The 12,500-nt window shown below is 40.2% G+C and overlaps 3 protein-coding genes across 4 annotated transcripts in view; 2 read left to right on the top strand and 1 right to left on the bottom strand.

Annotated features, from left to right (window-relative positions):
• The window catches only part of LOC140953245 (solute carrier organic anion transporter family member 4A1-like), an 11,682-nt gene extending 4,971 nt beyond the window's left edge, over positions 1 to 6,711 (top strand). Inside the window, exons 4-11 of the mRNA XM_073402745.1 lie at positions 1 to 161; positions 853 to 1,082; positions 1,892 to 2,129; positions 2,801 to 2,954; positions 3,861 to 4,002; positions 4,530 to 4,714; positions 5,538 to 5,669; positions 6,422 to 6,711. The exon at positions 1 to 161 is cut by the window's left edge and continues 112 nt beyond it. Of these exons, the coding sequence (XP_073258846.1) occupies positions 1 to 161; positions 853 to 1,082; positions 1,892 to 2,129; positions 2,801 to 2,954; positions 3,861 to 4,002; positions 4,530 to 4,714; positions 5,538 to 5,669; positions 6,422 to 6,632 (1,453 nt within the window). The 3' untranslated portion in view covers positions 6,633 to 6,711. The remainder of the gene's footprint in view (positions 162 to 852; positions 1,083 to 1,891; positions 2,130 to 2,800; positions 2,955 to 3,860; positions 4,003 to 4,529; positions 4,715 to 5,537; positions 5,670 to 6,421) is intronic.
• LOC140953133 (endoplasmic reticulum resident protein 29-like) overlaps positions 365 to 12,500 on the top strand; it is a 20,225-nt gene continuing 8,089 nt past the window's right edge. The window contains exon 1 of the mRNA XM_073402634.1: positions 365 to 369. The gene's annotated coding sequence lies outside the window, so the exon portion shown is untranslated. The remainder of the gene's footprint in view (positions 370 to 12,500) is intronic.
• LOC140953134 (probable splicing factor, arginine/serine-rich 6) overlaps positions 6,766 to 12,500 on the bottom strand; it is a 9,875-nt gene continuing 4,140 nt past the window's right edge. The window contains exons 3-5 of one of the 2 annotated variants that reach the window (XM_073402635.1): positions 10,340 to 10,381; positions 9,026 to 9,089; positions 6,766 to 7,260 (exon numbers count right to left, since the gene is read on the bottom strand). In XM_073402635.1, coding sequence (XP_073258736.1) covers positions 9,038 to 9,089; positions 10,340 to 10,381 — 94 coding nt within the window. In that variant the 3' untranslated portion in view covers positions 6,766 to 7,260; positions 9,026 to 9,037. Of the gene's footprint in view, positions 7,261 to 9,025; positions 9,090 to 10,339; positions 10,382 to 10,824; positions 12,430 to 12,500 lie in introns of those variants that run through there. The other variant, XR_012167446.1, reaches the window with a different exon arrangement.

Below are 12,500 nucleotides of genomic sequence, written 5' to 3' on the forward strand. Positions count from 1 at the left end.
CGGCAACGGCCTTTACTACGCGCTATTCATTCTGGGAATGGTCGTAATGGGCTGCGGCTGTACTCCAATGTATGCGCTAGGAATTCCTTATTTGGATGAAAATGTCAAAGCAAAGGTTTCACCAATGTACGTGGGTATATTTGCAGCAAGTGGTATAGCTGGTAAGTAGCTATGAACCCAAGGGGCTACTCAACAACGTTTTATACGGGGAGGTTCTGCCCCGAGGTCTAACCCCGTACCTGTATATATAACATTTTAACAGAAAAGCCAGGTACCCCCTTCATATACCTTCTGGTGACAAATGGTACCCTGTTTCACATGCCTAGTTTAGAACTTTTCTCAACTACAACGTTTACGCGTGGCCTTACTCATATACATTGCCTCCATTTCAATTACGCTCGTAAATCTTAGCGCGGAAAAATTACGTGGGAGTGGCAATCAACCCCAAGTTATGTAACAGTTTTCCAAAGTAAGGTTGGTGCCCGGCATACGGTCTAATATTTCTTTATTATAACACTTACAGCACTTATAGAGCTGTAAAAATTCAACACGGTTTAAATAATTTTAAATAATTTCTGGTAATGCAGTGTTTTGTATTGTGGCCCAAAAATATGGACAGAAACAAATAATTTGAATACACATAACAAGTGTCCGACCATTTGGAATTTTAATTCCGAGGAGTTGAACTCGGGGCCTACCGAGAATATAAAACAAGCAATCAGAGAGGGATTTGACTACCCAGGACCTCCCGATTGCGATTACAGCGCTTCAGCTGCTTGGCCACGCTGCCTCCACGTAATAAAATAGTTATGCTGGTCACTTGTTGGCTGACTTTAAACATTATTATTACAGGAGCTGCACTGGGCTTTGTTTTTATCTCCCTGTTTCTTTCAATATTTGTGGAACTTGGAGTCCAGACTACACTCACAAGGAGCGACAAGGGTTGGGTGGGAAACTGGTGGCTCGGCTTTATCATATTTGGTGCGATCTGCATCTTTTGGAGTGTTTGGTTGCTAGGATTTCCAAAGGAGTTCCCGCTGACCAAAAAGTTAAGGGAAAGGATGGAAATAAAGACAAGTAAGGTATGTTCTATTGAAGTCATGTTAAACGCACGTCAAGACAATATTTTGACGTAAGATATGTGTTACCGTTGCTTTCTTTCTTCTTTCGGCAGGCCAAACTGGAAATAAGTCCCCTTTCTCTCTCTTGAATTAGCGGCAGCAAATATAGGAGAACCGTGTTTCTTAATTTTTTGCTGTATTACCGCGCAGTTTTGCCGTACATCAGTCGTCATAATGCGTGGGCCGGCTACAACGTAGGCTACTATAACAATATTCTGTATTCTTTGATTTAAGGCAGTCGCACGTGGACTTGATGACGTTTCAAAAAATCGATTAAATTTTGCGGACGTCCCAGGAATTATACTTACCTTTATTTACAGCCTCTTAAATTAGAGAACTTTAGATTCTAAAAGACGAGTGCGACTACGAGTACGAGAGTGCTCTCGCCAGAACCAGCGTCATTTTGGAGAGAAAATGTGGTAGCCGTCGTCATTCTACTACGAGTTTTAGCGAGAATGTCCTGCTGGCGAAAACAAGATATCAAATGTTAGAAGTTTTATCATTTTTCGATCGGGATTCCTTCTCTGTCTCATTACTCTCTCCTGCGAACATTTTCCATGCACCACTTTATAAGTTAAAAGGCTGGGTCTTCTTCAGATTTTCAAGATTTGTAAAACTACTGACATATTGAGGCTTGAAGTGGTGCCAAACTCAATTTAAAGTATCAGAAACCTGTTGTCCCTCTTCAAGACCCCTCTATGTCTACCATTGAGATTCAGAAATGAATATACATTACTTTTACTGACTTGGCGTACGATTTTGAATCCCAGGAAGAAGAGGCTGGCTTCTATAAGTTAAAGGATCTTCCTAAAGCAACGAAACTGGTCTATTCAAACCTCCCATTCCTTTTTATCACTATCGGGACGTGCCTGGAAAGTTTTCTAATCTCAGCCGGTGGAGCTTTTATGCCGAAAGTCGTAGAAACGCAGTTTTATCTGGGAGCAAGAAACGTAGCTCTAATTTATGGCTTAATTACTGTTCCGACCGCTTTCTTCGGAAACTTGGCCGGTGAGTCTTGAACGTTGTTTTCTTATCTTTCACCGTAGTGCCTCAAATATTGTCCGCGCGGCATCAACTGTCTCAGACCGAACAGCCTGTTTTGCCGGTTGTTTTGACCGAGGCTCTTTGTAGTCTGGGGATTTCCAGACCTCTTCAATGTGCACTAAACCGGACGTTTTTTGGCGTCATCAGGAGGAAGAGCGAGCAACTCCCTTGTGTCCATGCAACAGCATTTTCATGGACCAATTTATTTTCAGATCGATATGACTGAAGTAAGTCGTACAAATCAGTCATCAAACACCTTAGGCTAGAAAATAGTGTTTCGAATGTTTTGATAGCATTTATGCACGCATACGGAACTGTGCTTTCATTTTCGCGAGAAAAAGTGCTTCAAAATGATGCTAAGAATAACTTGATCTATGAAAACGCCGTTGCATAGGCTAAGTATGGGAGTTGCACACTTCTGACTATGGGCTTCTAGTATCTTGGAAAGGGTCGTTGGTTATCTGCTGTTGACTTTTAGTTTAGGTATTGTTCATTCGCTCGCACTCATTTGTTTTATAAATTACAGTAGAGTCAAATTAAAAATTAAAGTAGGAGGTGGAATTCGAAAAGCCTTCTTCTTGCAAGAAGACGTGAAACGTATGTCCGTACGCTGTTGTTGTTGTTTTTTTTTTCAGGGTCATACATAAACAAACGCCTGAAATTAAACACGACTCACTCCGCCAGGATGTGTTTTATTGTCTCGTTACTTGGTTTTCTCCTTACCACCTTGATGTATATCAAATGCGAGACACCATCCATTCCTGGTGTGAACACATCGTATGAAAAAAGGTAAAAGGTCTTATTTCCTTTATTTGTCATTTCTCATACTTCTTCTGTCTTCTCCTTGGCCAGACTCCCTTACGTTTCCCTTTAACATCGTCAAACTTCAAGTGATCTATCAAGCATCAGACGCAGTCAGTTTCATCACCAGATGAAATACCGAGACGAGACACTGTGTCGAATGCTTGATACACCCAATGCAAAAATGGCTGCCAGATTAATATTCTTTTGTCTGAATTTAAATAAGCCTAACTAGCCCCGTTCCCCAGTACAAAATTCAAAAGAATACCTTATCTCAAGCGAGGTTAGTTGGGCTACTTTTAATTTAAACAAAAGAATATTAATCTGGCAGCCATTTTTGCAATGGGTGTATATTACTTCTCAAACAAAATATTTCTTTTATTTTCTAAAAGCAATTGTTAATCCCAGATAGAGATATTTTATTTCAGTTACCGTATTTCTTCGAATAATAGCCGTCCCTCGATTAATCGCCTCCCTCCGTCAAAAATATTCCCCCGCCTTAAGCAGAAATATATAAGATAATCGCCTCCCTCGAATAATCGCCCATCACCCCTCTCGCCATCTTCTCTTCCTTTTCTACCCTCCCTGTCGAGGTGAAGGGGAGTCTGATCCAGCAAAACTGATCATTGACGATTCAAGCTCTGACGCCGAGGATATTGACATTGAAAATTAATCAAGGAACCAAATTTGGAACACTTTTAAAAAAGCCGAGTTTACTTTATGTAATCATTATTTAATTTAATGGGATAATAAAACAAAATATTTAGGGTACGACTTCCAGTGAATAATATTTGAAATAATCGCCTCCCTCAAATAATCGCCCCCTTTTATGCGAAACAAATAATAATCGCCCCCGGCTATTATTCAGGAAATACGGTATTTTCTTCCGTACAGCTCGCCGGGCCCGCCCCAGCTTTCTTCACCTTGTAACCAAGCCTGTAACTGCAGTGGGGTAAGCTATTCCCCTGTGTGCGGAGGGTCGCTGACCTATTTTTCACCTTGCCACGCAGGGTGCACGATCGCAAACAAAACTCAGGTACCGTACCTTTAATATATTGACAAGTGTATTCACAACGGTTTATTCATTCCAAAATAAGGTACAACTCGTTTAAAGAAAATTTTAAAAATCACGAAAAAAAAATTATGCTAATAATTGAGGACTTGTTACGATCAGTTGTGTAGGAGCTGCTCGTAAGGTCTCTCCTGATTGGAGGCAGAAAACAATGACATGTCATTCTTCCAATTGTTTCAGTATTGTTTGGGGTCAGGGTTAGGCACCATTGGTGACTTCTCTTCCGAGCAGCTGCTACGTTACATGACCCGTTACGATTGCTGAAGCTAGGAAGTGACACCAGTTCAATTCAATTCTCTATTTTACACTATACAAGGCATTTACAAGTTGTATACAAGTAGTAGGAAAACAAAACAGATGATAAGTAATTATTAAGCTAAAAAGAGATGATGTACGTATGTGTACAGCGTCCAAAAGGAGTAAGAGCTTTCTAGTTGGACGCCGTCACGTTAAGACCATAAATATTAAGGCACCCATAAATTTTTTTTCAGACTGGTTCCTGGTCGTACTCTAACTGTAACTGCCTGGCAGATATCGGTCAGTTCCCAGGAGAAGTGAATAAAGGCATCTGTCTGGTTGAATGCAGGGTCAAGTTCACTTTGTTTTTGACTCTCATCTGTGCGACAGTATTCCTAACGTTTTTAAATTATACTCCTGCGCTGATTGTCACCTTGAGGTTTGCACTGTTTGTAGTAATATATTTTTTTAACATTTCCTCTATGAAGAAACACCCCAGATTCAACCTTGCTGCCAAGCTTTTCACTCAGTCACGTTTTTGCTTTCTTCATTCCACATTGATAACTTTCTTGCATTTCTTGCTGTCATGGGCTCCTGACATCACCCACTATACACCTTGTTTGCCCCCAAAACTTTGTGTAACCTTTGTTTTTTATTTCTCCTGGGTATTACAGTGGTCCCAAGAGAAATAAAAGAGAAAGCTTATGCCAAATGTTGGGGGCAAAACAAGGTGTATTATGGGAGATAGACAAATGGCGAATGGTCTGAAGGGTGCAACGCTTGACTGGTTTTCGTCATACCTATCTAATAGGCCACAGAGGGTATGCAGTAAAGGGGTGTGTACTTATTCTCAGTTGTGTTAGGCTTACCAGGAAGAAAAATAAGACACTGACTTCTCTATTTTCTAAACAACGTATTCACGAGTTCCCCATAGTTTTAATCAGAGGGTGGTGGTGGTGGTGGTGGTGATAGGGGGTGGAAGAGACGAGGCCTGGTACCAAGAAACGATGTTGCAAAGCGGTCACGCCTGCGTGGTGGTCAGCGGATAATTGCAGTATTTTTCTCACAGTAAATATTTTATAGAAGCGAGAAGCGAACTACCCTGCGAGCAGAGTCGACATTTTCGCTGCGTGAAACCTGAAATTCAACATGAAAATAAGACAACGAAGATTTTAGACTGTAGTTCTTAGACTGTACGTTTTCATCATTGTGGGTCATTGTGTTAGGTTTCAACGGTCTTCCTTTTTTTTTTCACTTTTCAGGAGTGTACCAAAGGCCCAAGAGTCATACGCGCTAGGACACCAGATGACCCTTATGAGAGTTTTGGGAGCCATTCCAGGCCCCATCGTATATGGAGCCTTAATAGACCAAACGTGTATTCTATGGAGCTCAAAGTAACTATCGCCCTTAGTCGTCAGCTCTCGTTTTGTCATTTTAGAATCACATTAGGCAGATTTTTCAGGCTACAGGTGGAAATTAGAATCAAAAATGAGGACGCGCTTAAGTCTCGCGGCACTGGTACCTTGCGCATGCGTGCAAGTCCCTACTTCGCACGCTGTTCTGCGCTACAAAGGTTCGTCTTGTCTGACCATTCCAATGGCCTTCAAATGGTATTCAGGCGAATCCTTGCCGACGTCGTTATTTAAATTTTTTTTTCACTAGCATACGGGTTAGCCCATAGAAGAAGTCTCCGTATACACAAATCAGGTTCAAAAGTTGAAAGAGCTGGTTAATTTGAACAGTTTGTGCAAGTTCCAGCTCTTTGTGATTCAGAACAAAGGATTAGCAGCAATAAAAATTTGCAAAATTGCTCGGTGGCAAAACATTAATGAGCCCATATATTCTTTGCAAACTTTGGGGTTTTTCAAAGAGAATTTCTTTGGAAAAGGCTGTTGACCCACATATGCGGTCACTGTGACTTTCCACGCTTATTCCATTTTTCAAGAATGACAAATACACCGGGCGAATCTACTTAAGTCAAAGTGAACTGCCCTCGAGCCAAAAGATCTGATCCCGTCTCACGCAAGCTCTGTCGAAGTGGCAAACAAAGTGACAAATCAACCCACACAGCAGTGAGAGAGTGAGAAGAAAAGAAAAACGGGTAAGAGAGGTTAAGAACACCTTAGTGAAACTTTTTTCATTGCAGGTGCGGAAAACAGGGATATTGCCTGGAGTACGACCACATTGGACTAGCGAAGGTAGTGCTAGGAGTTTCATTGGCGGTGAGATTTCTTACCACCGCGTGTTTTGCTCTCTCGTGGTTCTTTTGTCGGCGGCGCGGCGAAGGGAACAACTCAACAGACCTGAATGACAAGGACTGTGAAGAGACTCGCTGCATTTATGAAACAACTATTTGAAGTTGAGACAGTAAAACGGTCGAGCCAGTTAACATTAAAAAAGTTTCATTTGAAAACCATTTCTTTTATTAACCCATTTGTAGATAACGGATTCTCCATCTGAAGTATGATTTCCTTTTAACTCCATTCACTCTTCCAGTTCAAGTAACAACTTTATTAGCACTGATAGGACAAAGAATAAATAAATCTTACAAAACACTGAGGGTAGACGTTCATTTACCAGCATCAAGCTTAATTCTAGCAATTGTTTGGTCACAAGTAATGCAATTTGTGTTTATGCAAATACTGTAGAAAATGGAGTGGAAAGAATTTAACGAAAATAACAGCTGCCATCAACTGAAAATACATATATATATTGTGTTTGGGGTTGTAGTTCCATTTGCAGTTAACACAAATTGTAATGGTTATTTTGCTGTTTTCAAAAAAGATAAGAATAATTAAAAACAAGTTATGTATTAGCCTGTGTACAGACGTCCCCCCTCCCTCAGAGAAAAATCTGAGGGAGGGGGGATGTCTCTACACAGGCTAGTTATGTATGTACTCTATGAAGAAAACATACAGTCTAAAAACTACACTAAAAATGCTTGGAAAGCAAACTGTGTGGCAAAGGCCTTCTTGGTGTCGTCATCTGCAACAAAACAAAATAATAACAAAACAATGTAAATGTACAAGAGCGATTTGGATCATTATACAGTGGAACCCGTTAATACCGTCACAAATTTGGCCGTATTAACGGGTGACCGTATTAACGAGGGTTTTTTTTTTTAACAAGAAACTGTATGGCCATTTTGCCTGGCAGCCAAAAGAAGTGGCCGTAATAACGAGGTGTCTTTATTACCGACGTGACCGTAAGGTGGGGTTCCACTGTACGCTTCTAGGAACCTGCCCACCTACCCCTCCCCTAAGCCAACATTTTGCCCTAGGTTAGAAGTAAGCGTTAATGTTGGCTTAGGGGAGGGGTAGGTGGGCAGTTTCTCAGAAACGTATAATAATTCGCAGAGTGGATGCATGGTTAGTTCATTTGATAAATAACTAAGGAGAAAGTTACTTGCTTTGCCCTGTGAATAGCTAGACCATCACATACCATGAAATTCTGAAAATAAGCCCCTCCACGTATAAGCCTCTCCAAATTTACCCCCCCCCCAAACCGGTAAGGCAAAAAACCCTCCGTTAAATCGCCCCTCCAAATATAAGCCCCCCCGGGGGCCTTGTACTTGGAAAATTGCCGTCAAATAGAAAGTAAAACAAAGGAAAAACGGTAAATTTACTTCCAACTATAAGGCTAGCCCAATCGATTTTGAAACGCAAATTTCCCGCCGTAGATAAGCCCCTCCAAAAATAAGCCCCTCAAAAGGGTCTTTGAAAAATATAAGCCCAGGGGCTCATTTTTGGAATTTTACGGTAGCTATTGTAGGATGTGCCCTGGTGGTACAGTACAGTCAACTCTCAAAATTTAACAGACACCTCTAAGATGGACACCTAGATTTGGTGCCTTCCTTTAGTTACACCTTTTAGTTGATACTCCATAAGATGGACATCTCTCTAAGACCGACACTGTGCTGGTCCCAAAAGAGGTGTCTGACTTAGAAAGAGTTGACTGCACTTCAATTTTGTAGAACCTTTTGCCAATACACTACACAACCCAGCATTATACATTTTTGTACGTTTTTTAGCAAGTTTACAACAACATGCAAAAAAAGCAAAGTCTGGAGCGAATTTGAACTTATTGGGGTATGTGTTGTTGCCCCCTTATAATTTTCCACACACATTTTATTACTAGTGAGATAATCCTGCAGCCTGTTAGATGAAACAGAATGTTGGGTATTGCTGTTAATGTCCAGCATTAAATTTAAGACCAACATCACGATTTAGCGGTTTGCAATAATTATTGCAAACTGCTAAATCATGATGTTGATAATTATGTCTGTAGTCTAGTTTTATAAAATGGGTCCCAAAGCTTCCTTTCACGTCAATCTTACAAAAAGCAGGTTTGGACCAGCTATAGTTACTGTGAAACTCAGAGAACTGTTAACACCAAAAATATTTCCAGTGAAAAAAAAACAACAGAATAATTTGTTTAAGGTACTTTTGTAATAGCCTTCGAGCAGGCCAACTTGTGTGAATTAGGGGAAGTTTTGCTAGAGGAACTGGCAGCGCAAGCTGGCGAGAAGAATGGGTAAGATGTGCTGGCGGCTCTTCCACCCCAAGCTGGCACAAGTGAGCCTGTTCCCGCGCTAATTTTAATTTTAACCCTAACCCCAACCCTAAATCCCACTAAATCCCCCTACCCCCAGGCATATATAAGCCCACCCAAACCCAGCTGAAGAAATTGAACAATTCTGGGGCTCACAACTGGGATTTTATAGTACATAGGCTGATGTTATTTGCACTACCTTTCTGGAAAGTTAGAATCGCCTTGGGCTACGAGACCTGCTTCTTCCTCTTCCACCTCCCCACCTGTTAAGGAAAACAGCAATGTTCTAAATACACAGTATTTGACTTGGAAGTTGATTCTTCTGTGCCTTAAACATGAGAATTGCAAATTTTCTGACGCCTTCTGTTGACAAGCAAAGGGAGTTCAGCCAGCTCCAGCAGTTCATCATACGAGACTGACTCATTGTTGAAAACCACTCTAAGGGCTCTCTCCTGTAATTTTTCAACTTTATGTTTGTCTGAGCCTCTGCAGAAGTGCCAAATGGTACTGCAGTAAGTTAAGTGAGGCAATATGGCAACTTTGAATAGTTGTAATTTAGCATCAGTAGGCATAAGATTCTCTAGAAGTCTTAAAACTCCTATCTGTTGACTAGCCTTTTTGCAAAACAGAATTAATGTGCTCACTAAAATTAAGTTCAGAGTCCAGGTGTACATCAAACAATTTGATAAATTTTAATTGTTCTATGCTAACTCCATCTATCTGCAGGTTTACGGTATTTGCCTCCGCCCTAGAGCCCAGTAACATAGATTGATATTTCTGAACATTAACTTGTAGCAGGTTTTGTATCATAAGAATTAAATTGAAAATATCAGAACAGATGTCAAAATCATGATGTTTTCCATGTTGATCCATATTGGTCGGGATTCGGGATTTTCAAGCAAAATCAGGAGAATCCCAACAAAATTGGGGTGGTTGGACAGTCTGTAAGCTACACGACACTCGTGGGAGCTAAGGCCAGTAAACTCGGTTCATGTGATAAACATCCTGAATCTGCCAGGACTAGGATGTTGAAATGAGCTTATATAGGTGCAATGCTAGAAATGTGATGGTGAATTTTGAGCCTGGTGAATGCACAAGAGAGATGTTTTTTTCAGTTAGTGACACAGGCTGCTCAGAAAAAAAAAACTGAGTACCCCCAAAAGGATTTGAGATTACAACATTGTGGTTACTAGTCTAGATGTATTGATTTCAACACACCTGATTCATTATAACAGAGAAAGAGCATATGAGGAGGTTATGATCTGCTTAAATAACGAAGACAGATTCTTCTTTACAGCAACACAATAATAATGATAATATAAAAGCCAGACTAATATCTGACTATGTTTCATTACACATGGATGACTGTTATTTGTAGCCTTGGAAAACATTTGCAAACAAAGTGAGTTTCACTGACACTATCAAATGCCAACCTATTTGATCAAGGAAAATGTGAGTTTGACATAATAATCACTCAGCCACTCAATCAATTCATCAAAAAGACTGTACTTGCCTGTCTCCCTCCATAGATCTGCCTCTTCGGCGTGGTGGTGACCTGTTATAAACATAACAAATGAAACAATAAAGCTTTTGAGAAGAAAGTCAAGCAAATTAATGAACCCGAAGTTAATAATTTCTAACAACTGAACTATTTTTAATACTGCTAACTAAAACTTTGAATATTCCTCTTGTTAATTATACATTGTACAAGACATATAGTGAATAGAAAAACACAATATTATTTTCCCCAAAAAACTACTCTAAAAGATTAATGAATTGGAAATAAATCCTTTAAGTATTCCCTAAACAAATAAAGTTAAAAAAAAAAAAAAAACGGATGCAGCAGCACTCCAAGGTGAACTTTTTTACAGTTACTTTTCCCTTCACGCCACTTTTCTTAACACTAACAAGTTTTAAACAAAAGTGTTAGTTACACTTGTTTTCTAACTCATTTTAAAAATTTCTCCAGATCTTAACACAATGAACTGAAAGGCTTACCCATCAAAACCGATACAAAAGATCACTAATATGGCGACTATCATGGCAAATTAAACCATAATGACCAAAACAGTCAAACAGCTTGGAGCACTTGCCAGAGTGTTACTCTTGCAAGCCTTTCAAATTTCACACTTCCATCCTTCTCATCGACAAACTATGCAAATTTTTAAAAGCGGAGTTGCGTAATCTTTTCCGAACCAAGCTTAGTAATTTGGTGATGTACGCTGCCCTAAACGGACGATAACATTTACGGCACTGTGTGGGTGAGTATTGGTGTGAAGCAATGCACCATCCTGTTGGTGATGAAAAGCGTGAAGACAATAAAAATATTAACAGCAAAGTCCAACAGCTGGAACAGATTTGTTGAACTAGATGCAGATGCCTTAATACCGATTATGGTCAAATAATCCTTGTAACAGCAGAATAAGGAGTTGCATATTTTTGTATGTTACAAAGTAAGCTTGGCTCCAGTACTAATCTCATGGTGGCTAACCATGGCAGATGTTCTTAAAATAAGATGCAGGAAGTTGTTATTTAAATGAAGCCCACAAAATAACAGAGGAGATCTTTTGATGCTGTTGAGTTGTGCACGAGGACACCAAACTTGACGTGACGGTGGATTGTGAAGCCAAGAACCACCTTCTCTGATGAGAACCATGGCCGATTTAAAATGACAACATTCACCAACTTGTTGAACTTCATGAAGACACCTTTTTCCAAGTTGTGGTCAACTAATCCAAGTTACAGTAGAGTTACTGGCAGTCACCAAGTTGCAAAAAGTGTGGCTGTGGTAATTGAGTTAAGGGAAGAACAACCAAGGTCTGATGGATGACATCAGCTGAAGGATGTTGTCATTTTGAGTGTGACAGTACAGGGAATATCTGTAGATGCTGTTGATCTTGAGGCAAGGATGCTGTATTTGAAAGAGAAGAGAAGCTTCCCAATGTATAATCACCACTTTGTTTTACCGACTTTTTGCTCAGTCTTATTCCAGTATGACAAGAGAGCATCTTGTATTCTTAACCAAGTCCTTATGTGTTTTATGTTTGCAACAGCAGAACAAACATTTTACATTGATACAGCCACGTGATGGTAGACTGTACTCAGCATCTGGAGAATGCCTATGTTGATGTAGGCACTACTGCTAGGTTGGTTGTTGTATGGACCTTGATTCATTGTAGTAATGATTAACTTGCTGATTCCAAAAAAGAAACATGCATTGGAAGATCACCTCACAGATGAAACCGATTGCTATGTGAAGATTATTGACTCATGGCATCAAAATGAGAAGCTGGTACGTAGCAAAAGTAGTTACACGACATTGAGTTGTTGTAGACTTTGAAGGGTTAATGGGAAGGAAGGATGGATGAAAGGAAGACAATGACGAACCTACTTTCAGGGCAATGAAGGGATGATGAAGTAAAAAGAAGTTGGTGGGAAGACGAAGGCAGGTTGGCTGATGGGAGCAGGGTACTGTCTAGGAGAAGCCCATTTGTGTGAAGAAGAGGGGAAGTTCTTTGGGTATCAGCACATCCCAGGGCTTATAACCATGTAAAAGTAGGCAAGATGGCTCAGCTCTTTAATGGGGACGACGGTTAGATGTACCTACAGAGTAACCCAGATATGATAGTTACATCAGCAAAATGATACTACAAAAGCCTTATCTTGAATATCTA

The sequence above is a fragment of the Porites lutea genome, chromosome 11 (assembly GCF_958299795.1).
Source record: "Porites lutea chromosome 11, jaPorLute2.1, whole genome shotgun sequence".
NCBI lineage: Eukaryota > Metazoa > Cnidaria > Anthozoa > Scleractinia > Poritidae > Porites > Porites lutea.